Consider the following 25153-nt stretch of genomic DNA (forward strand, 5'->3'; position numbering starts at 1 on the left):
AGAGGTGACTATATATTGTAACTTTTTTTTTTTTATAATTAACAGCGGTTGCGCTGTGCTTGTTAAATAGATATACGTTCTATTATAAATACCGTAAATCTTAATTTATATAGATAGAGCATCGAGCTTTAAAAACGGGTTAACTTTTTGTCAGCTAATTGTCAAATTAGCCGACTCATTTTTTTATGAGTGTTCTATATACAATGCATCTTGACGTGTTTTTTAATAAATAAGTGCTTACGCATTAAAACAGAAATTATAAGACAAAATAAATGTAAAAGTTATAAAGGAATCACTTATAACTATTTATCACGCAAAATTGTATGGAAAAGTTGACCCGCTTTTTGGAGCAATTGTATGGACACACTCTGTCTATATAATCTAAGCCGTAAATATATAAAAGTTTTTTTTTTAATTATATCTTTATGTCTATTGACTACTATTGCACAATTGGCACACTGTAACTAAAACCACTGGCAACCAAACAAAAACGTCTTATCCAAATTATGCTGTACTATTTACTGTTATAATTCTATTCTAATTTGCCATATGAATTAATTGTCTAGGTGTTTTCTAAATATTTGAATGTGTTTCCATGAAATTATTATAATTTACAATTTTATTATCCATTTAGAAGAGTGTAAGTTATATACAAATATGTATTTTTATACTTATTGACATGTTAACGATGTACTACATGTACTTTATCACGTAACAGTAGGTAAGTATGATTGTAAACTCTTTGTTTCTCGCCCAACTAGACTCGACTGAATTGTGTTTAATTTTATAAACGGTCGATATTAACAGTTACTTGTATTATAATTAAATAAATACATTGTTTTTTTATTAAACGTTTCTTAATTTGAAAAATAACAAGCCTTAAATCCGTTATTTTTTATTATTTTTTACTTCGGTAGTGGTTAAAGTGTGGCAAAGTCACATCAGGCCCTCTAGACAAGTGGCAAGCGAATTCTTCAATGGAATCGACATCGCTAGCGAGTCCGTGGGATAGAATGAGATAGCAACGCCAAATGACTCATTCCATATTTAAATTGTATATTCTATATTTTCAATATTTTGATAATGCGTGATAATGGAATGGTGATCCCGCCTACGCTAACGGTATACCCTGGCTGGGCACCAGTGACGGATGACCGGTGAAAATGGAAAGGCATGTCAGTTAGCCCATTGTAATGAATACACTTGAGTGTCACCACAATAGTTTGCAGGGCGGACCGCGAGGTCCCCCCCCCCTCCATACACACAGTGTTGCAGGCATCCATAGACTACAGTGGCCGTTTATCTTGCGTTTATCATCATTATCTAAAAACAAGGAATTACATAGAAGGAATGATAAAATAAAAACTGTAACTCATATGGTTGTCTCCTTTCTTCTTATGCAAATATAATTAGTAAAAAGACGACGAAAGATACACCATCAGTTGCTATTTTTCTCAATTCATAGCAGACTAGTGTTTGGCAAAAATTTTTGTTTATTTACATTACTATATTAATATTCGACACAGTTTATGTATAAAGTATACAAGCAGGTTGTATCTGAATTTAGTAGGGTTATACGGCCGCATTTTTTTTTTACAACACAGGGGGCAATAGAGCATGCGGCTCAGCTGATGGTAAGTGACTACCGCTGCCCATGATCACCCACAACACCAGCGGCATTGCAGGTGTGCTGCCGGCCTTTTAAAAAGGAATATACTCTTTTCTTGAAGGTTATGTTTTCGTATCGGTTCGGAAATACTGCTGCTGGAAGTTGATTCCAAAGAACGGTTGTGCGTGGAAGAAAGTGCCTTGAAAAACGCACGGTGGAAGACCGCTCGTCCAGATGATTGGGATGAAACTTTAGTTTGTGGCGGGTTGTACGGTGGTGAAAATCAGCAGCAGGTATCAGTCTGAACACTCCTCATGATAAATTCCCTAAAAAGGATTAAATTGGACAAGATTTTGTTCACCCCAGATCGAAACTTGATGGAGTGAAGTTTCGATTTCAGACACAAGTCTATTCCGGTACTCATCGGTATGTGCCCGCGAGATCTTTGCATGACCGGTATATAATGTATCTCCTGTACTGTCGTCTGCATAGCAATGAATATTACTTATCTGTAACATATCATTGATATGCAGAAGAAACAGAGTCGGAAATAGTACACAGCCTTGCGGGACACCAGCATTCAAAGGTTTTAAATCAGAGCATGCTCCGTCGACTACGTCCTTAATGCTACGTTCCTTGAGAAAACTGGCGACCCAAATGCACAGTCTCGCAGGCAACTCAAATAAAGGTAGCTTTGAAAGCAGCACTCTGTGCCACACCCGATCAAAGGCCTTCGCAATATCCAGATTAACAGCTAAGGCCTCTCCCTTACTCTTGATTGCCACTGCCCATCGGTGTGTTAAGTAAGCTAAAAGATCACCGGCCGAACGTCCCTGTCGAAAGCCGTACTGGTGATCACAGATCAGTCGGTGCTCTTCTAGGTACCGGAGCAGTTGACGGTTAATGATGGATTCCATAACCTTCGAGAATAAGGAAGTGATAGCTATGGGCCTATAGTTAGTTGGATCTGAGCGATCTCCCTTTTTAGGGATCGGATGCACCAGAGCAGTCTTCCAAAACTTTGGGACTATGCCCGATGAGTAGCTAAGCCGAAAAAGACGCGTAAGAACCAGAGCCAACTCTGGTGCGCACGTCCTAAGCACAATTGGAGGAATACCATCAGGCCCACTCGACTTATGGATTTCGAGGGAGAAAAGTGCTCTACGCACTGAGCTATGCGTGAATTTAATATCAGGCATAGAGCTCCTACAACACGAGATGGTCGGTGGTGGTTTCTCCCCGTCATCGAATGTCGAGTTTGACGCAAAGACGGATCCAAGAAGATCGGCCTTTTCTTTAGCGTTCAGGGCCAACGAGTCGTCATCCGTATAACATTTTCTATACACTAGCCTGCTATGAATTGACAATTTTATCACTCCTTCTATGTAATTCCTCGTTCTTAGCATCAGTTCGCTGTATGCATCTTTACCACCTTTGTAGTATAAAAAAAATAGAATAATTTTAATTCTTTATTCTCTCTGTTAAATTCTGTTATATTCACAGACAATAATGATTCTCTTTTTTCTTTCTCTTGCTCGCTCCTACAGTAAAATGAATGTTACTGTCTTTTTCTACCACGTGTAACAATACTCTATGGACGAGTGACGCGCACTCACTCGCACTAGTACGCCATATTGATAAGCTGCATGTTGAATTTGCGTTAAACACTGAAAATTTGATAGTTTTTATCACTAAAATTGTAAAAAAAAGATACCTACCTATTTGTGTATAAACACTTCAGTAATGTGTATTTAAAAAATACGCGTTGCTGGAGTTATTTAGAGTTATAAAACAATATTCTATTATACAGAGACCTTGAAATAAGGTATTGTTTTTCTGATTTACAGTAAGTGTAGGATATGATTTTAATATTTCATGTGCTTTTGTAAGGGGGCCGCATTGAGGTCTACGAGACTTAACTGTGTTTAATGATGACAATTATATTATATATTGTTTCAGTTTCGTTAAGGACGAATAATTATGTAGAGTCTGGGTTTTAAATATTAAATAAAGGAGTTAAAATTCAATCAAAACGTAACATGTATGCTGTGTTGGAAACATTTTGAAAAGCGTGTTCATAGTGAAGTTTAGCAATATTTATAATAACAGTGTAAACTTTTTACTCTTTTTACTAATTAGATTTACATAAGAAAGGAGGCAATCGTATGATTTACAGTTTTTATTTCATCGTTCCTTCTATGTAAATCTTTGTTCTTAGGTCCTACCATTGTTTACCAATTTGGCAACACTGGACGATCATGATAGTGAGCTCTTGACACTGACACTCGACTCTATAGTCTCTCTAATAGTCTAATCTGTGCATTCGACAACAAGACTTGACTGGACGCTCACTTTGTCTACAACATAGTGTTATTGTTGTTTGTTATTTATTTATTTTTTAAAAATGTTTGATACATCTGAAAATAATATAATAATTCGAGATGCAAGAAAGGAGGATATGCGAGCAGTGGCTAAAATGATACAGGTTAACGATTTAAAATGTTTAATATCGTAAAGTAACTGCTTTCTTTGTTCAACAAAAATTCATTTTGATAAATTTAACGTCCATTTGCATTTTTATTTTTTACATCACAACGTGGTTATTATTTTATTTTTTTACAAAATTCACATCTATTATTATTATAGCTTTATTTTTGTATGCTTTATAGGAATGTTTTTTTCAATATTACCGAAAGTTTTTTTTATATGTTTTATTGTACGGACCCCCATGGGTAAAAACCTCTACCATTATATTCCAGCCATTACGATCCGTAGCAGCTTCCATCTATTTCCTGCCACTTTCATGATTTCGTCAACCTTTTTCTTTGTCTTCCAATGCATCTTTTACGTGTAGAACGTAGCCATTTTAACGTGATCTATCTCATGCTCGTACTTAATTATATGCCTTGCCCATCTCCGTTTCTGTTTTAGGCCGTACTGGAATGCAAGGTAAGGTATTATTTGTCAATTCAATGTTTTTAAAGTTTGTTTAGTGTTGTAAGTTAGTTAAAAGTATTAAAGAAACCTTTATTGTAATAAAGTTTTATTTTTCTACTGTACAGGAACATGCAAATCTTCAATTAATGCAGAATGAACCCAAACTGACTGTAAAAGGTATGTAAAATTATTGCTTTGCATAGATGTACACAATAGATAGACCATTTTAGGTGATTAAACGTTAGGTAATTATTTTTGGTATGAATCATTGCATGACTGCAATAATGATTCATAGCAAAAATATGAGTGTGAAAGATGTGAGTAATAGATAGTATATAGTAATAATAGTAGATATATGTCAATATCTGTGCTTAGATTGGAATGAGTAGCATAATATAATAAAAAGCCCTAGTGATACCTACTATCGATATGAAAATATTTGGTTTACGTATAGATCCCAATTTGCATGTTTCATCAAGTGGATTATCAGCTTATTTGTTATTACCAGTAGTACCTATGTGAATTGTAGTAGTTTTTTTTAATAGATGATAATAAAATAGTAATGCCACCTGTGCTTATGGTATGCTAGTCATACACCAGTAAGGGATGAAAGGTGAGAATGAAATTGTTATAGTAGTAATGCTCATTAAAAAAAAGTTAATTACTTTTTATGTACACAAATATTTTTTTATCACCACAGAGCTAGAATATGATGGGTTTGAAAGACAACCACCTGCATTCAGATGTAAGATCGCTGAGGACCAAGCAGACAGTGTGAACTCGCAAGTTGGATATGCATTATACTTCCCAACCTATTCCGCTTGGTACGGTGCCTCCATGATGCTGCAGGACCTGTATGCACAACCTGAAGTGCAGCGGTACGATGTGCGTGAAAGGCTCTTTGACGCTGTAGCTAAGGTATCATTATAATCTGACTTATTTCAATATGTGGTATATTTTTTTTAATGCTCTAAAGACGAACACTCAGTAACTATATTCTAACTCACTTATACACAGTAATTATTTTTATGTGACTTAGACCAGCAAATAAAGTACTCACCAAATTTAAAATGGTAACTGTCTCCTATAAATATGAACATCACCATGTATGTCATCGAAACGCCCGCGGTATCACTCATTTGTTGATATATTTTATGCTATAGATAGATACTTTATTGTTTCCTCCAAAAGATTATAAAAATAAACTTATTATAAATATAAATAATTACAAGAAATAATCACAATGAGAAAACAATGGGCAACCTTATCGTTAAGAGCGATCTCTTCCAGGCAACCTTTGGATGGAGAGAAGTAATTATAAACAATTTGGTGGGAGGCACGATGAAAAATTTTGTTAGTTCTAAATATGGGAGATATGATACATATAATAATATAAATATTATCCCTACTCATTTTTCGGCTTTTATATGCATGTATGTATTTTGTATGCATTTATTTGCATGCATGCAAGTATAAATATGTGTGTGTGTGTGTGTGTGTGTGTATGTATATATATAATAATAATGAATAGGGATAAAGAGTATCTATCTATCTATATGCACAAGTGAGTCTGTTATATTTAAAAAGATATTCTTCACAGGAAGCAGTTACGAGCGGTAGTTCCTGTCTAGACTTCCATTTACTAGCGTGGGATCGTTCTAATATAATCTATCAGGGGAAAGGTGCTCAAAACATAACCAAATCGGAGCAGTGGTGTTTCTATCGTCTCAGCGGGCAGGAGCTGCGAAAAGCCGCGCAGTCCGTCACCGAAAATCCATAACAAACACAATGCGTGCTCGAAATATGTATTTTACATAGTAATGGTACAATTTATTATATTTCCGTAATAATACAGATTATTATGTTTACATATGTTTCCGTTACTATAGCCTATATAACTACTATTGTAAACTAATATGTAAAATTGTAAACTAATAAACTAATATGTACAAATTAATATTTATTTATTTACGTCACAACCTTTTTTAGTACAATGGAATACTTAAAATAATACCATAGATACACAAAAGTTGTGGAGAACTGGTGCCTGAACTGGTTATCTGAAGAACTCGTATGACATGTTACCAGGACCCCCCCCCCCCTACCCTGGCATGAAACAATTTATGGTAATACATACAATGGATAACTCAAAAGTTGTTAGGCGTAATAGATATTTGTATCAACAATACGTACACATGTAAACACGTATAGACACAGTTATATGATATTTAAATGTTTAAATAACAATCAGTCATAATTAGAAATACATTAGTAAGCAAAGACAATTACAGACATTAAACAGAAAGATAAGATAAAAAATAATAATAATAATTGAAGAATAAAGACTAGGAAGTAGGATGCATTAAATTTTCAATTTCATCATAGTTAAGCTGCCACTCTGTAAGTTTTTTTTTTTTTGAGGGCAAATATTGATATTTTTAAGTATTAAAATGATTAAAAATATCAATCATAGTAGATACCATATGCCAAATACTTAACTAAACTACATAGAACCAGTCTCATAGTGAGAATATTCCATACACAAGAATGTTTCATAGGTGTTTTATAAAGTTGGGGCCCCACAGCCTGAATTCCGCACTGGATGGCGCCTAATAATTTGCAACCTTTTCTGCGTTATTAAATCATTTACTGTTAATCATTTTTGCGGAATTTTCATACTAGCTTTTAATGTATGGATTTGGTCATAAAACATTATGCCAATGTTTAGTTAAATGATGAAATCACAATAGCGCCAACCTAACTAACAAAAATACTGTAAAATGCGATGAAAATGGCTACCATCTAAACTATACGTGCAACAGTTTTAGCTTTGTATTTAATATTTCTTTTTATTTTGAGGTGAAAATTACGACTATATATAATTAATATTGACTCTATTACAAGGTCTACTCTAAAAATTTACCAGATAGTAATATCTGGTCAATATCCCGTAAGGGAAGTGTTGAAAACTTGTGTTTACTATCAATAATATTAAGAAATTGGCATTTCAAGGTAATATGGTATAAAATAATAAATATATTTAAGATTGTTATCTTTTGTTTTATTTTTGCTAAAAAATATTTATTCATTTATTTACTTATTATTATAATGCATTCATGTATATAATATAGAGTTGTTACAATGTTCTTATGATGAGTAAGTACATGAAACCCTGTTTGGGTGTAACAAAATTATATTTATAGGTAGCTAATATACATGCGTTAATGTCAGTTTAGATTTCAAATTATATTTAATTATTTTATATATAATTTGTTTTTAAACAGATTTGTCATGCAATAATTTCGATTTGCATTAAACAAATAAACAACAATTCAAAATATCATAAAAATAATTTGAAGTCAGTCTAGTTATTTAGATATAATAAATATTATATAATTCTATATAATATTTATGTAAATATTAATGTTTATCGGAACATGCAATTTGACGTAAAAGTTATATATTTCTTTTATCAGATAATTCACGTTTCTACTATCTAACTATAATATAAATTATTCGTTTCCATTTTGGACATCAGGCTGGGCAATATAACGAGAAGAGGATACTTTTTGTGTATATTAGTAGAATATTCCTGACGAAGTATCTTGTACGAAGTGCGCACTCTTATCCCTTAGTTATATACTCTTTGTTCCACAGATTAAGTCACTATGGTTCTGTCATTCAATAGCTATTTCAGGGGCCTGCTCTAATCTGTGGTGTACAACATAGTGTTATTGTTGTTTTACATTTATTTATTTCTTTTTCAAAATGTGTGAAAAGTATGAGGAGAATCTAATAATTCGAGATGCAAGAAAGGAGGATATGCAGTCAGTGGCTAAAATGATACAGGTTAACGATTTAAAATTGCAAAATTATTGCAACCTTAGTTCAACAGAAGTTCATTTTGATAAATTAACTTATATTATTTTTTATTTATTATATCACAAAGTGATTAGATATATTAGAATCTTTTTAGATATCAGAAGTCATTCAAAATTATTGTGTATGTATGTTTGGCAACTTTTAAACTGCTTGACCTATGTTCATTATTAAGGTATTATTTATCTATTCGATATTTTTATATACATATATAAGGTTTTTTTTAGGACTGTTGCCACTTGTAAGTATTAATGAAACTTATACTGTAATTATTATTGATAACCTATAAATGTAATTTGAAGGTCACAGAAGTTTTATTTTTTTACTCTTTAGGAACTTGCGGATTTTGAAAATATGCCGAATGGACCCAGACTAACTGTAAAAGGTTTGTAAAACTGTTACCTTGCATAGGTGGTGGTGTATACCACAGAATCTATGGCATAGATAATTTTGGGTGATTTGACATTGGTTAATTAGTTTTGCTATGAATGAAGCATTATTTTTCAGTGCGAAAAATGTAGGTAATAGTAGACGGCTAGTGTAATCTTTTGCACAATGCGTGGCAATTTTTGTACTAAGACTGGCATGAGACATCAGCAGCATAATATAATAGAAAACTCAAGCGATACCTTCCATCGATATAGTAATATTTAGTTTACATATAGATCCCAACTCCATCAAGTGGATCACCAGATTATTTGTTATTATCAATAGTAGTATTTATAAAAAAAAATAATTATTTTTTATGTATGAAACACAAATATTTTTTTATTGCCACAGAATTAGAATATGATGGGTTTGAAAAACAACCACCTGCATTCAGATGTAAGGTTGCTGAGGAACAAGCAGACAGTGTATACTTGCTGGTCGGATATGCATTATACTTCCCAACCTATTCCACTTGGGAGGGTGTCTCCATGATGCTGGAGGACCTGTATGTACGACCTGAAAAGCGACGTCGCGGTGTGGGTAGGAGGCTCTTTGATGCTGTAGCTAAGGTATCATTGTGACCTGACTTTTATTCCAATAATATGGTTTATTTTTTCTATACTCTAAAGACAGACACTCAATACCTGTATTCTGGCTCACTTATACACAGTAATTATTTTTAGTTGACTTTAACTGACAAATAAATCACCAAATTTAAAATGGTAACTGTCTCCTATGAATATGAACATCATCATGTATACATTGAGACACCCACACTTCTCTATCATATGTTGCTAGGTTTTATGCCTCAGTCCATAGAATGAGTAAGATTGGTAACCTCTGCATCTTAGACTCCAAAGGCTGCATCATTAACTCTTCCTTGGGCTTACAATGAAAGTGTTAAAGGAGCATATGACCCATATGCTTCTTTAACACTTTCATTGTATAAATTATAAGCATCTATAATTGTGTTATATTTAAAAAGATATATTCACAGGAAGCGGTTACGAGCGGTAGTTCCCGCCTAGACTTCCACGTGTTAGAGTGGAATCCTGCTAGAATATTCTATGACGGGAAAGGTGCTGAAAACCTAACCAAATCAGAGCAGTGGTGTTACTATCGTCTGAGCGGGCAGGCGCTGCGAAACGCCGCGCAGTCCGCCACCGGGAAGGCATAACAAAACACAATGCGTGCTCGAAATATGTATTTTACATAGTAATAGTACAATTTGTACATATATCTCCGTTACTATAGCCTTAAGTACTGTGATACAATGTGTGCGAAGTCTGAAACTGTTACAAATACTATTGTAATTATCTAAATGAACTAATATGTACAATTTACTTAATAAATGCCATTTAAGTATTCAACTAAACTAGATAGTTATCCATAGAGTCAGTCTCATAGAGAGTGACGTCATAGTGAGATTATTGCATACATAATAAAGTCATGGTTGTTTTATACAGTTGCAGCCCCACAACCTGAATTCTACACTGGATGACGCCTTATAATTTAATACATTTACTGTCTTATAAAATAATTTACTGCTCACTGAAATATTGAAAGCATTCATATTACTACGAACATTTTACCTTTTTTATTATGAAATCAAACATTTATTTTTATAAAACAATCAAGTGGAACCTATACCGTTTTGGTACACTCATATTACTACATACAATATGTTTAAAAAGTAGATATTTAAATTTATGTGAAACTGTTGATGAATAACTGTTCTGAAAAAATACATATAATAATGACACACAAGTGAATCTAGTGATAAGGCGCCATTCAGCCTCTTGCCCCATGCCCTGCTCACCCTCACCCATTCGGGTCTTAGAATTACACTTTAAATGTTCACCCTTCTTTGCATAATGGTGGAAATTTCCATCATAACATTGAATGCCGAAAAATTATATAAAAGTCCAAGTTCATTTTAAATTGATCGTGTCTGGATACCTTTTTAATGTCCATTGCAGAAAAAAAACATAGCTGTCAAATTTATTTTCTTAACCATTTTTCCTTTAATTTTGAACATGAATTATATCATCTTGATTCCAGACAAATTATCTTTTTGAAGACTAGGCAGCATGGTCTCCGACCTTAGCCTGTTCCAAACGGAACAAACGTACTAAAAAAAAAAAAATATATCATCTTGATTTATTTCACCAATAAAAAATCATGCAAAGAAGAGTTCTAGTTGTTATTTTGTGTACTAGTCCATAGTGTATAAAGGTGACAATACGAATACTGTTTATTACTTAGTTTACATAATAGCAATTTTTATATACAACGTAACGGTGGCACATTCCCTTATTCGTCCCCAAACAGTGTTGACCGTTACTGTTAAGGATAAAAATAACAAATATTTATATAATACTAAATATAATAAACTATAGTAATACTTGTTTTATTATTGTTTCAATCGATACCTATTTAGTCTTCCTTGGAGACCTGGACAGCGACTTTGTAAAATACATTTTATATTTATTAACAACTTTATTATTTTTATTAGGTATCATAAGTGATTCAAGAATGTTCGGATAATGTGCAGGTTCTGGGGATATTTATACAAAACAATATTAGAAAATGTCTATATTTTATTATCATATAAATTGTAACGTTTAGCACCAACCACCCACCAAATTACCTACTTAACTCTTCAGGTTAGATGTATTTAGGTGCACCTATTATGTCAGTATTGCCATCTTCAAAAAACTGGAATAATGCTTGAATAGTATATAGGGGTTTACTTTTAATAAATAAATACATCTCTCTTAACCCTCTGAGCCGACATTCCGCGATTTCCGCGTGCAGTATCTACTAGTTTAATTTTACGCATCCCGCGATTACGACGTGCTCGTATTTTTTATGTTTATTGACGTTGTTATCCCGCCATTTTTGTTTTGGTCGATCGATATTGTTTCTCTGAATCTCGCTAGATGGCGAAATATTCGTACTGCTATTTGTTGTTAAAGCGATGTATTTTATTGTAGTGATAAAAAAAAACACGGTCAGAGGGTTAGGTATAGCATTAGTAAAAGGCAGTGTCGTTGGTTTGTAAAAGTTAAATATTAATAAAACTAGTATCTATCATGAGTGGCCAGGAACCCCAGACCTTGTCCTATCTAGAACATATGGAGCTCTGTTATCTCTATTCTTTAGTGGAACTCCTTCCAAGATATGTCTTATCACCAAAAATATGGTACCTACTTATACAAATATACAACTAACTAAATACAGTCTGAATATTATGGCTAGTCATGCATTTAATATGTACAACACTTTACAGTCAAACCTAATTATGTTACAATTCATCTTTCCCTAGATTCGCTTCAAATAGAGATCTCTATAATTATACATTGATACGACTTAAAAATGTTTTCCTTTTTACTTTACATTTAGTTAAAATTACATAATTATTATTTATCTAGTTTTAAATATTATGGTAAATATAATATAGGAAAATTGAATTGAATATTTTCCAAAGATCACAATCACAATTTTACAACAATAAAATTATATTGAAAGACAACAATTCTCTTTTGGCTATATTAAACCAAGCAGCTTCTAAACTATATTCGTATAAGTTGATCCAAGAGCACAATTATACATCCTGGATTTTGGAAGTATTTAGTCCTTTATCGTAGGCGCAACTGGCACGGTACGTACTAACAGCACTAGTGTTCTAATCGTAGTAACTTCACATCCCCATTAGCCGTCTAGTTTTGTTGAGTAAATTTTGTGCTGAGTGACTTTTTGGTCCTCGGCGCTCGTGTTCAGACATTGGAGGGTATCTTTGCTTTTGACGTTTCCTTTCCTGGGTGAGTCCTTGTTCCCACGCTGGGTTAACGTGGTAGTGTATTTCCGCAGCGGAAACAGCGTTTCGTGGTTACCAATATCACCACAGCCTGCCCGCCTGCCGGTACCGCGCACTACCTTCAGTGCAGTGGTGGCGACGCTACGTGGACGCCATGAGCTTGGCGTGCGCGGTCACGTTGCGCTGGTGCAGGAACCCGCTGCCTTCCTCTTCCTCGCCGTTACTGAGCCCGTACTGCATAATACAATATTAATGCACATTATTAATTTGTTTTTATTCTTGAAGAAAAAAGTATTGCAGAAGAAATGCCTAATAATTAAATAACTGGTACTACGTGGGCTCCAGTCGAAGCGTTTTTTTCTTTGATAGTTATAAACTTCGCTGTGTGGTCCTGGTATAGAATGGGCCTTTCCCGTGGGTGTCGTAAAAGGCGACTAAGGGAGGGCGAAGGATGGACAGCAGCGTCCCTCTTAAAGCCTAGCTGCGGTTGTATATCCGCCTCGCAAGCGTGGAAACTACTGGCAAAACTCCTCCAAGGGGGAGGCTTATGTTCAGCAGTGGACAGTTAAAGGCAGATATGATGATGATCGGATGTTCATTGCCTCACACACACGTTATAACATGAAAATCAGGCGATTGGTATGATTGTGAGGAATTTATTACTAAGAAGGTCGTTCCTAGGAGAATCCACAGTAAAGCAAGTTAAGGATGTAGGTGATCGTTCCTTGCGACAATATAGAGTCTAGCACCGGATTTCATTTTTGAATTGAAATTATGACAATTATAGTAGTATAATATGAAATGGGTGATAAGGATATAATTATTGATAGAGAAGTGTAGGTATTAGCAATTCGCCGAGGCTGTAAACGTGAAACACGTAGCGAGAGAAGCTATTTTTGTCTCTCGGAGAGTAGAGTTAGCTGGAAATTTAAATAGCATAGTTTTGGTTAGATCGAACTCTTTACTTTTGGACTCTGGAATGGTCGGGGTATTTCTACCACTCAATGGGTGCTACGATCCTCCGCAATATGATACTTAGTGAAAGTACAATTAGGCAATGTATGATACCTGTAACGCGTGCAAGTAGTGCTGCTGCGAGTGGTAGTGCGCGGGGGCGTGCGAGGCGTAGCCCTCGTAGCCGCCGGCGGCGCTCGGCTCGCTCTTGATGTTGAACAGCGAAGGGTTGGGGAAGAGCGCGGGCGACGACGCCAGCGGCAGCGGGTACTGCGCGTGCTGCGCGTGCTGCGCGTGCTGCGGATGCTGCGGGTGCTGCGGGTGCTGCGCGTGCTGCGCGGCGAGCTGCGCGTGCGCCGGCTCCGGCGTGCCGTGCTCGCGCGCCTGCTTCGCCTGCGCGCTGTGGCTAGACATCGACGACGTCAGCGGCAACGGTACTTCCGACATGCCCGGCTTGCTGTCTGCAATACACCAAACGATATCATTTAATAAAACATTGTGTTTTAGACTAATTGGAATGGCATAGTGGTTGTAAAACACCATCGCCTATAGACATAAATAGCAGTTATTTATTTATTACATCCACTGGGTGAGCCTTACAGTCTTCCAATACGCTCACCCAGGAAAGCATGAGTACAATAACATATAAAAAGGAATTTACACAAAAATATTAACCAAAAAATAATATAAAAAGATTTAACTGAAACATAAAACGTCTGACGTAATATTTATAATTGATACTAGAAAAAAAAAAATAACTATAATATGCCCTATCAGTTGCAGCGATAACCTCAAATGTGTTGCAGAAAGTCAATGACCGCAAGAGAATCAAAATCTTTTTTTTTTAATGAATGTCAGGGAAGCATAGGTAATAAGTAAATGGCGTAGAACGTATAGCTGAAATATAGATGAGAAAGTTGTTCCTTAATCTAAGTAAGTTAATAGAGTCAGTACCTCCATCCATCCCGGGTGAACTGTGCCCCTCTTTTTTAGTTCCATCCTGAGCCGGTTTCGCAGCACTTCCTGACTTTTTCGGTTTTCTTTTTCTTGTTTGGATGCCATCCTTCCGCATCGCAAGAGGTCTGAAATGTTTTATTATTATTACATTAGTTTAAGAAAAAACAAGAAACCGGGGAAACAGATGGCAATATTTAAAAGTAGAATGTGCTTAAATGATTTTGTCTTTGTATTAATAACTTTATCAATGTTACTGTATTGTATTGTAAAATATTTATTGTACATAATTTACAGCGGACACATACAATGGCGGACTTATCCCATAGATGGATCTCTTGCTATTCGATGTCATTTTACATTCCAAGCAAGGAAAAATATTTATTCCATATAATACGAGTATAATCAATAGGAAATTAAAAAAATAAATATAGATACTCGTGTACAATAATAAAGCTACACAATAATGCACGTAAGTTTCGATTACAGCCTCAGTAGACGTAATTTAAATAAACTTAAATAAGAATCATTACATTTGCATAGTTTAAGAACGGATAGTAAGTATATACAGTAGTATTTATTATATTAGTACCAATAATAATTTGGCAATATGTCGTGTCAGGTTAACCTCCACTCGGCTTCCCCTGGGAACGATCGTAGTCAACTCCTAGAGAATTCACCACGATGGGCTAACTGATTTGATGTTATCCTCGTCTATCATGCCTCACTGCTATTCTGGGAGTGTATTTTTTTATGGGTAAAAATAGAATGGTAACGCTGGCAGGGCACCAGCGAGAGATAACTATAGTTTTGTGTTTTTTTGTTTGCATGGCTGTGTTTCAGTTTGAAGTGTAGGGTATGGTAGTGAATTTACGGGGTACAAAAGTATACATACATATATATATATATATACATATATATATATATATATATATATATATATATATATATATATATATATATATATATATATATATATATATATATATATATATATATATCATTTATTTGGTTTGGTATGACAATACAAAAAAGGCAGTAATCATTCCAAGATGGCGGCTAATCAAACATCTAAACGCGCGAGAGGCTCGTAAACGGTCATGTGCTACATTAGAAGCGTAGCCAATGTCTATAGGCGACGGTTCCCACTTTCCATCAAGTGGACCGTCAGCATGTAGGTATGCCATTTTAATTGAATAAAAAAAGAATATTAATCATCTCTTTCTCTTCACTCTGGAGTGTATACTGTAGTGTATTTCATTAACAGTCTTCTTTGAAGTATGTACATAGTTATTGGCAATGTCTACCCACCGATTAATGCCGTGCAGCTTGTAGTAGAGTCCGCAGGCGTTGCAGACCGGCTCGCCGTTGTGGTTGCGCCGCCACAGCGTCGTGTTGCGCGAGCCGCAGTTGGTGCAACACTGGCCGTGTCGCCGCGCCGCGCTCTGCAATCCAACGCGCCTCGTGAGCCACCATGACTCCATGCCATGACATTATACTCGTATCTACTGTCTCAATTATTTACAAACTGTCTCAATAAAACAATACACAATCGAATAATTGTCCCGAACAGTCAGCTACTTCAAGTAAAACGGCCCAGTTGACAGTCTAACTGCGGAAAATTCGATTTGTTACTAACTTCATTTCGAGAGTATTTCAGTGCTAATTTGAACAAATCATGGTTTCTTTTTCATTAATCAATATGTTATATTGAAACAGTTTATATGACCATGCAGAATTAAAAGAAAATCAATGCAATTATACACCAGTGCGAGAAAGGAAAACTCAAACTAACAATTCCTGTACACAAATCCCAAATCTCTTGGATCGTGGTAATGGTAGGCTAATGAAAATTTACTTCGAATGAAGAACTCTGTGGCAACAGTGGGATTTTAATAGGTTATTTAGCGTAAAACAAAAATATGAGAAAATTATCGAAAATTCCAAAGGACAATACTTGTGCAGATTGCGAATCTACGAATTCTCAAAATAAATAGCATAAAAAATCTAAGGCCTCTAATAATTATTTAGGTAAATATGAAAATTATAAGACCAATTATAAAATTAATGTAAAACTGATAAAAGAGTAAAGAAGTTGGTAATAAGTTATTAGATAGAGTGCTATTCGTGTATAATATGCATGCAAAGAAACACCTACACTAAAAACGATCATCTTATAAAAAAAAAAAAAACAATTTTGTTTCTCCACACTCGACTAAAATACGTAAGCACCTACGTAAACAACATAGAGACTATTATTAGATGGCGTAATATTGACATAGAAGAGTAAAGCAAATAAGAAGTGAAGGTATTAACGGAACGTAATCCACCCACCACCTGTAATATGAATCGCCTAGTAGATACGATAGATAAGTGTGCCCAAACCAGTTAGGTGATTCCATGCATCGCCGCAACACCACAACACGAATGTAAATGATGCTCTACAAAAGCAATAAACAGACGCGCGTGCTTCGCCGACACCGGCCCGACAACTATCACGTATGTAGTATGTACACCATTGTCCAATAATGTATGTTTGTGTCGCGGCGAAGAGTGGCGGCTACCGCGCGCCGCGCCGCCGCCGCCGCCGCCGCCGCCGGCGCGAGGCGGAGCCGCCCGTCATTGGGCGACGCTACCTGGCCGTGTCTGTGTGCGTGCCGAGATAACTAGCTGACAGCATCTCACCAACAAGCTCCACTCTCCCGCCGACTATCGGCGATCGACTGTACTTGTAAAGTGAGCTAGCATGCACTATCGGGCCCGTTATCTAGCTCAATAACCTCGGACGTTCTTTGATTAATGAAGCCCGTCTCGTTAGCTAGGTGCACGCGTAACCGGCGGCGAGCGACCGCGGCTCTTTGTCCGCGATATAACCCAATTACTGATCGATTAGTTATCTCTGCGAGGAACAGGGGCCTATCTACGAGGCGGATGAACAAAGCGATTATAATATGGCACTCGGCTATCAAAGTGGGGAGCGGTAGCGTGTAGTTCCCTATCACTCGCCAAAGCCGTAGAAATGGTGCGCGCGTGCGTGCGTGCGTGCTTGCGTGCGCGGGGAGGGTACAGGGGGATTGGTAATGCATGCACTAGTCTACACGCCACCGACTCACCTTCTTCATGCCCCGGGCCATGCCTTCCACACTCATCCATCTCTGCACGGAGCCTTCCTTATAGAAGCGGGTGAGGAGCTCCGCGTCGGCACCTGTTCAACAGAGCTGGCGTTACTAGTGTGCGGTAGCGGACTCACCAGCCGTTTGCTCGGCTTCACGAGAGGACGGTTCACGCCGTTGATCTTGTGGTAGAGGCCGCACGCGTTGCACAGGTAGTGGCCGGTGGAGTCGCGCCGCCACAGCGGCGTGTTGTTGGCGCCACAGTTGACGCACTCGCGGCCCTCCTCGTACGCCTCCAGCACGCCATCTGTCGTCACGCTAATCAGTGGTGCCATTGCTGCTTACCTATCCTTGTTTTTTAACCAGAGTTGTACCTTGTTGCTTTGCTATAGTTTGTACAAAGCCTCAATTATAAGTTCTACCGTCAAGCATGCATGGTTGTGTCACGATATGAAGGGTGCTGTATGGCAGTTATTACCAGTGGGGGGTATAGATGTATAACCTCTTCTTTAGAGTCACAATGTACTTTTTTTTATAGTGCTATAAATAATTATCTATAAATGACGGTTACCATTTTCCATCAAGTGGATTATTAACATGTTTGCTATTACAAATGAAATGGTATAAAAAACTTGGTACATGATCCTACACGTGAATACTTCACGAGCATATAGAAAATTTCTATGTTGCGTGTTCCTGTATACAACAGACATTATTTTAGCTATGAATATGTAAATGTAAAACAAATATTTGGTACAATTTCAGACTGTAAAGTTTTTGATGAAACTAATACGAATTGTTTTATTTTTCTTTTTTAATTTATATTAATTTATATATATATATATATATATATATATATATATGTGTGTGTTGTTTCTTTATTATAATTCTTAATATATGGATTTTTTTAACCCCTGTGTGGGTATTGTCGCATATTTCTGTAAAATAAAGTTTCTTTCTTTCTTTCTTCATTCTTTCTAAAGTCAATTGTATTAAATATTTCTCGTTGACGGTCGTTAAACGTTACTGTATGTCTTTTTAAATACTATATAAATCAGTATATACCTAATACTATGTACAATTATAATAAGTCAGATACTGAGAAAGACCTACACTGTATTATTACGATCAAGATTGATGATATATAAAACGAATTGAGAGTCACAGAATCGTTTGCGAGAGGGAGTCACGCTGTCTGCTATTATTGACCTTGTTTTATATGTATCTATCTATCTATATGCGTAAATAAATACTTAACTTGTATATCTATTCATGTGTGTCAATAAAATAAATCGTATAGATAGTGGTATCTAATTATTTACATAATTATAAAACATTTTATAACATAACTCTTAGTGTATTTTTTTAAAGTTTCAGAAATGAACATTTAAATGATTTATTTTATGTTTATCTTTATTTGGTCTCCCAACAATTGTTACACTGGTACTATTTAATATTAAGATCTATTTATACATAGTGTACACTCGTTTCGGGGAAATAAAGCATGCTAGATGTTTCAAGAGAAATTATAAGATGCTTAATGCTGCTAAGTCACTCAATCATTAATACATAATGTCAATAACAGAATTCTTCATCGTGCACGCAATCAAACTGTTTATAATTACTCCTCTCCATCCAAAGGTTGCCTGGAAGAGATCGCTTTTAGCGATAAGGTCGCCCATTGTTTTCTCATTGTGATTATTTCTTGTAATTGTTTGTATCTATAGTAAGTTAACTATTGTAATCTATTGGAGGAAACAATAAAGAGTATCTATCTATCTATCTATCAATAAATAGTAAAAGATATTTGTTAAGAGACAACTGAGTCTATTATTATTTGTAAACTGATATGTAAGTTTAATTCCTGATATATTCATCCTTTGTCGATTGCTTGGGTACCTCTGTCCCATTCGTGTTTCAACCGTGAAGCAGTTTTGTTTGCATGGCTGTGTTTCGGTTTGAAGGGTGGGATATGGCGTGAATTTACTGGATACAGAGGAATAACACCTGAGTCCTCAGGAATGGCAACGCATGGGGGGTATCATGGGCAAAACAGTATAATCTGTTATGTCCATGGTACTGCTCATGTCTATAGGCGACGGTTATCACTTTCCATCAGGTGGACCGTCAGCTTGTTTGCCATTCTAAGTTGTATAAAAAAAAATTCTCTCTCTTCCATCCATCTTGTTACGTGATAATTACCAATAATAATAAATTTTCTTCTTGCCATTCTTACAAGTACGGTACAATCATTATAAAGTTAGTTGAACATAATATATTAATAAATAAATTACGAAGTGCCCATGACTGGTGATAGGTACAAACTCAGCTTTTACTAGACTTATGTGCGTTCAGCGCTGATTTTCAGGTTGCACCTATATGGGGCACCGTTTTATTGTCAAATATTTAGATATATATATATATATATATATATATATATATATATATATATATATATATATATATATATATATATATATATATATATATATATATATATAAATAATAGTAATCATGTAGATTTCCCGTGTGCTCCCGGCATGGAAAAGGCCACCCCTTCCTTTCCTGTGGGTGTCGTAAGAGACGTCTAAGGGAGGGCGAGTGATGGGCAGCACCGTCCTTCATAAAACACCTCCAAAGTCTAACTGCGGTTGCCAATCCGCCTGAGAAACATGGCAACACCCCCTAGGGGTAGGCTTATGTTCATCAGTGGACTATTAAAAGCTGATATGGTGATGATGATGTAGATATTGTTACTGTACTCTCGTCTCGTTACTGAATAAGAGAAGAAATTTAATTTTTTTGAAATTATTTATTTATTTATTTAATCCTTTATTGTACACACCAGTTATAAGACTAAGACAGAGGTAATGAAATGTACAAAGGCGAGCTTAACTCTAATAGAGTTCTCTTTCAGTGGCGCCCAAAGTGGAAATTATAGTTCAGATCGTATTAAACTATTATTATTACAAGTAACTAAATTCTAAAGGGGGGAAAGAGATTGTTAGCAATGGAGTTTGACAGCCCCATTGCTAGTAATATGCCCTATTAGGTCGACCTCCACTTGATTCCCCATGAAAACCATCCTGAACAATTCTTGTTGAATTCGTCACGATGGGCTAACTGACCTGCTTCATCCTCACCTATCATCTCTTACTGGTGCCCCGCCGGTGCATACCGATAGCGCGGGTGGGGTTACCATTCCATTATCATCCATTAAAAAAAAAACAAAATTCTAAAAATATACGTCTTTATTCGTAGTAACCTAATTGTTATAAAAATAGTAATAATGATAAATCGAGTCAATAGCAGTTGAATGAACTTATGATAGCTGTCAATTAGATCGGCCGCTAAACTATGAGATTACGACCAAATTGTGTATCTAATAAGCACAAGGAAAAATGAATAAATTTAGATTTTTACTTATTAATAGATACTGGCAATTAAAGGTTTCTGTCCTCGCCTTTACTGGAAATTAGTGGTATTATCATTTTCAAAATTGTAAGGGTATTGTCAATAAAAAAAAATACTAATGTTGCCAAGTCCAATTTAAAAAATAAAATAAAAACAAGGATATCTTGTTTTTTTTTTTAATCAATGGATGATAATGAAGTGGTAACCCCGCCTGCGCTAAACGCTGTAGGTATACGTTGGCGGGGCACCAGTGAGGGATGATAGGTGAGAATGAAAGTAAATACTGGGACAATTTAAAAACAGGATGCAATAATTGAGTACCAATAATTAAATAACATGTACGAAAGACAGGTTAAAAGAAACTCAAGTAGTAAAAAACATTATTTTCAAATAAATGGAGATGTCGGTAGAGGCTGCTCTAGACGGACATAATTATGTTGGCCAAATAGGCGACGTGCTGAACAAGGGCCAAATTAAAAGTGCCCGTAACCGGCGAGCGTGTATGAAAAGATTGATGAATGTGGAAGAAGCGAAAGAGGTTTGTATGAATCGAACTATTGGCGTTGCATTATGTCTGCCTACCCTAAATAGGAGACTGGCGTGACCGATACGTATGTATTGAAAATTTTTCAAATATATATCAAAATTATAAAGTTTGCGCGAATTTTAAAATACATGACATTATCAGGACGAAAGAGAAACAGACAAAGAAAGCTGTTTAAAATCTACCCAAGATACCCCAAGACACTCGGAAAAAATAAAACATGTTCTAGGAAAACAGGACGACTGCCAACTCTAACGTATACCTAGTTGAAGAACAATCATAACATTTGTTTAAGTCATACAGCAGTTTAGAGCTTCCTGTTCTGATATCGTAATGTTACAGATCAGCTCTCTTGCAAGATTACAATCATCCAATTGTTAAACATTGTTGATAAAACGCTATTTCTCGGAAGGTTAACAGTGGCGCGTAATAAACTAGCCACTAGTTACTAAGTATCACATGATTATATCAATTATCAGACGGAAAGGTCGATGGAACGAATTGTACACGACTTATCTAATATTGACTGATCCAAATACAAATTATTTATATATTAGTAAGTAGGTGTATCCTGAAAGGGAAAAGACTGTTTGAATTTATTTGAAAGACGTTCTAAAATAAAATTCGACACTAATGGAATATGTGCAGTTTAATGTTTATGTAAAAAAAGAAAAGTTAATTCAAACGTTTTTATATTTAAATAGGTACTTTTTTTTCACGTCTGGAAAAAAAACCAGACGATATACCCTCGAAGTGCCATATGTCGGAGACATGGGTTCGCTTTCGCACTCACCACATCTCCGACGGCAGCGACCCGCCCCCAGATGGTAAGAGCAGGTCTCCTCTCTCAAGATAGGGTGGATGGCGTGCTCACCCTACCACTCAGGGCATGTTAATACAAATAATCCTAATATTGTACTTGTACGTAGTTAATGTATTTTGATATAGTTTAATAAAAATATTTGTTACATATTGATGGGTACGCTGTGATGTATAAGTAATTCCTGTGTCGTGACATAAAAATATAAAAAAAAAAAAATTAGTACCCAATGTACTTTCCATACGTATAGTTTTAATGTAATTAGAAAAAAAAAATATACAGCTCACTTTATGGAAAGTGGTACCCAATCATTGCCTAGAGACATGAAAATACGCTGTCGTGCCAGTAATAAAAAAGGACAGGTCTTCAAGACGTTTATTTGGTCAACTAAAAGCACAATGATATAAATAAAGGGGTAAAACAAAAGATTCTAATTCATTTAAAAAAAGGTAAATAGATTATAAAAAAAAAAACTGTCAATTATAGTTTCTTTTGATTATTTACATGCGTTAAAAAGTAGTTATAGCTAAGTGTGTGTATGTGTAGCAGCTTGCACCTCGGATGTTTGATTGTATGTTATTGCATAACTCAGTAATAAGTATGAATTATCCTTAACTACCTACATTGCATACCTATTGCTTTTAATTTATCAATGTTCATCCAAAGTGGCCTCTTTCATTTAAACCTAAAACGGTTGTCTTTAATTTTACAGTTACATCAATTTTATCAAATCTTATTTGTTTGTTTTGATTTGATATTATTAATTATTAGAGACTTACTGCGTGTTTATTTATAAGGTAATAATGTAACACAAAACTTATCGAGCGACGCTTGCATGAATAATCTACTTCGTATTTATGATGGGGCCAGTTTCCTCTAAACTGTTTCAGTTATTTATTCCCTGATAGTCCATACTGCGGTTGGGTTTAACGTTTACAACACAACATACAAGGATAAAAATACATTACGGGAAAAGATAAAAGATGTTTATTGTTAATGACGGCCATGCAATGCTTGCAAGCAGGCAACTTCGACAATTTTCGTTTGAGAAAAATATTAGAATTTTTTTTTTATTTATACTTTATTGTACACAAAAAATTACGTACATATAAGTATACAATGGAACACATTCCCGCTTGACATGAGATCTACCCTAAGCTAGCTAGCTTTTAAACACAAATTGCGCACCTATTTTTTAGAAAAAATAACTTTGCCTTTTGAGCTTCTCCTGCTGGTTACTCTGAGTCATAGATTACTATTTGCTCTTCTATTGCAGTTGTTTTATTTAATTGTTTTATATAGTAATATTTTATGTATTTATTTACTGTATGTATATATTTATTTATCTAATATATTATGTGTAGGTTGATATTATATGAATTTATCAAGTATTGCTTAATTTTTTTCTCTATTCAAAAATGCACCGCCTACGTATTTCTCTGTTCGCCCAATGGTTGACTGGTAGAGAACACCGTCCGGTGTTAAGTCCGCCAAATGTACATAGAATTTTACTGTGCATTAAAGTTTAAATAAATAATTAAATAATTTATATTAAATAAAGATGTACAACAGGCGAGCGCAAGTCTGTAAGAGTTCTCTTACAGTAAATTCTGAGTGGAACGGAGCATTAATTACCAGGATGGTTAGGGTATTTTTAAAATTTTATTATGAGTATTTTACAGTGCAGTATATTGTACAGTACAGTGAAAAATTAAATTTATGTTAGAATATGTTATCGCTAAGGAAATAATGTAATTTATCTTTGTACATGAGTAATTGTTATAACTTGAACAAATAAAGTATCTGATTGTTACGTGTAGAATAAAGAAAGAGTAACTATCCAAAATAATTACCTTTCAGTCAGTGTCAATTGTCAGTTGTTTTACTTTTTTTTATACAATTTAAAATGGCAAACAAGCTGACGGTCCACCTGATATAAAGTGGTAACCGTCGCCTATAGACATGAGCAGTACCATGGACATAATAGAGTATATTGTTTCGCCCATGATACCCCCCACGCGTTGCCATTCCTGAGGACTCAGGTGTTATTCCTCTGTACCCTGTAAATTCATTCAGTTTGTATGTATAAAGATACATACGGCATATGTCAGTGAATTTACAGGGTATAGAGGAATTAACGCTATACACAACTGCTTCACGGTAGAAACACGAATGGGACACAAACAATCGACTTTTGTACAAAACTTACAAAACTTTATTATTATCATAATTAATTTAATATTAATATAAACACATTACAGTGATATAATAGGGTATGTACACGACGATAACGAGTGATTCACTGATTAGTGGTTAGGCACTGACAGTAAAATACCCGATACGTATTGGACACTTATTTTTAATATCATGATTCACGGCACTGTACAGTAAGTTCGTGTCTATGTTTTTTTTTTTATTATTTAGTATTCATACTTGTACACAGTTATACTGCCTTTGTTAATAAAATTGAATAGGCATAGATTGATATTGTTTGTATTATTCTAAAAGGTATGCACGCTAATTTGGGATGGTTGGTTCTTCCATAATACGACAGCTTATGTAAGAAACTGTCATATTGACATATTTGTCAATAAAAGTAGACTAGACTAGACTTTATCAAGGAAAGAAAGAAAGAAATATTTTCATTCTTGTAAACTTAGATTTAGGTATTTGAATAGTT

The 25153-nt window shown here is 35.2% G+C and overlaps 3 protein-coding genes and 1 long non-coding RNA gene across 8 annotated transcripts in view; 2 read left to right on the forward strand and 2 right to left on the reverse strand.

Moving 5' to 3' along the window:
* Positions 1 to 3903: 3903 nt before the first annotated feature.
* LOC113520065 (thialysine N-epsilon-acetyltransferase-like) lies at positions 3904 to 6503 on the forward strand. The gene is made up of 4 exons (XM_026905328.3): positions 3904 to 4094; positions 4672 to 4723; positions 5247 to 5464; positions 6147 to 6503. The coding sequence occupies exons 1-4, from the start codon at positions 4014 to 4016 to the stop codon at positions 6324 to 6326; spliced, it is 531 nt and encodes a 176-aa protein (XP_026761129.1). The 5' UTR covers positions 3904 to 4013; the 3' UTR covers positions 6327 to 6503.
* Positions 4096 to 4764, reverse strand: LOC128200517 (uncharacterized). The gene is made up of 2 exons (XR_008252746.1): positions 4635 to 4764; positions 4096 to 4546 (listed from the first exon to the last, which is right to left on the reverse strand). It is a non-coding gene; the product is annotated as an uncharacterized LOC128200517 (long non-coding RNA).
* A 1716-nt stretch (positions 6504 to 8219) lies between the features above and the next one.
* On the forward strand, positions 8220 to 11264 carry LOC113520066 (thialysine N-epsilon-acetyltransferase-like). Of its 2 annotated transcripts, none has more exons than XM_026905329.3 (4): positions 8220 to 8395; positions 8759 to 8810; positions 9206 to 9423; positions 9852 to 11264. In XM_026905329.3, exons 1-4 carry the CDS (start codon positions 8315 to 8317, stop codon positions 10029 to 10031), a joined length of 531 nt encoding a protein of 176 aa, XP_026761130.1. In that variant the 5' UTR covers positions 8220 to 8314; the 3' UTR covers positions 10032 to 11264. The 2 variants fall into 2 exon arrangements, with proteins under 2 accessions (XP_026761130.1, XP_026761131.1); XM_026905330.3 differs by lacking the exon at positions 8220 to 8395 and adding an exon at positions 8413 to 8666.
* LOC113520067 (GATA-binding factor A-like) overlaps positions 10044 to 25153 on the reverse strand; it is a 106009-nt gene continuing 90899 nt past the window's right edge. For 2 of the 4 annotated variants that reach the window (XM_052894157.1, XM_052894159.1), the window contains 5 exons: positions 17696 to 17787; positions 15894 to 16027; positions 14583 to 14710; positions 13743 to 14089; positions 10044 to 12908 (listed from right to left, as the gene is read on the reverse strand). In XM_052894157.1, the coding sequence (XP_052750117.1) occupies positions 12816 to 12908; positions 13743 to 14089; positions 14583 to 14710; positions 15894 to 16027; positions 17696 to 17787 (794 nt within the window). In that variant the 3' untranslated portion in view covers positions 10044 to 12815. Of the gene's footprint in view, positions 12909 to 13742; positions 14090 to 14582; positions 14711 to 15893; positions 16028 to 17695; positions 17788 to 17832; positions 18003 to 25153 lie in introns of all 4 variants that reach the window. The other 2 variants (XM_052894156.1, XM_052894158.1) reach the window with 1 other exon arrangement.

Source organism: Galleria mellonella, unplaced genomic scaffold (genome assembly GCF_026898425.1).
Source record: "Galleria mellonella isolate WM207_F2 unplaced genomic scaffold, CSIRO_AGI_GalMel_v1 utg1917, whole genome shotgun sequence".
NCBI classification, from domain to species: domain Eukaryota; kingdom Metazoa; phylum Arthropoda; class Insecta; order Lepidoptera; family Pyralidae; genus Galleria; species Galleria mellonella.

Coding starts and splice junctions, on each gene's coding strand:
- LOC113520065 (XM_026905328.3), top strand. CDS start 4,014: ATGTTTGATACATCTGAAAATAATATAATAATTCGAGATGCAAGAAAG. Junction 4,095..4,671: donor CAGTGGCTAAAATGATACAG/GTTAACGATTTA, acceptor TCTACTGTACAG/GAACATGCAAATCTTCAATT. Junction 4,724..5,246: donor ACCCAAACTGACTGTAAAAG/GTATGTAAAATT, acceptor TTATCACCACAG/AGCTAGAATATGATGGGTTT.
- LOC113520066 (XM_026905329.3), top strand. CDS start 8,315: ATGTGTGAAAAGTATGAGGAGAATCTAATAATTCGAGATGCAAGAAAG. Junction 8,396..8,758: donor CAGTGGCTAAAATGATACAG/GTTAACGATTTA, acceptor TTTACTCTTTAG/GAACTTGCGGATTTTGAAAA. Junction 8,811..9,205: donor ACCCAGACTAACTGTAAAAG/GTTTGTAAAACT, acceptor TTATTGCCACAG/AATTAGAATATGATGGGTTT.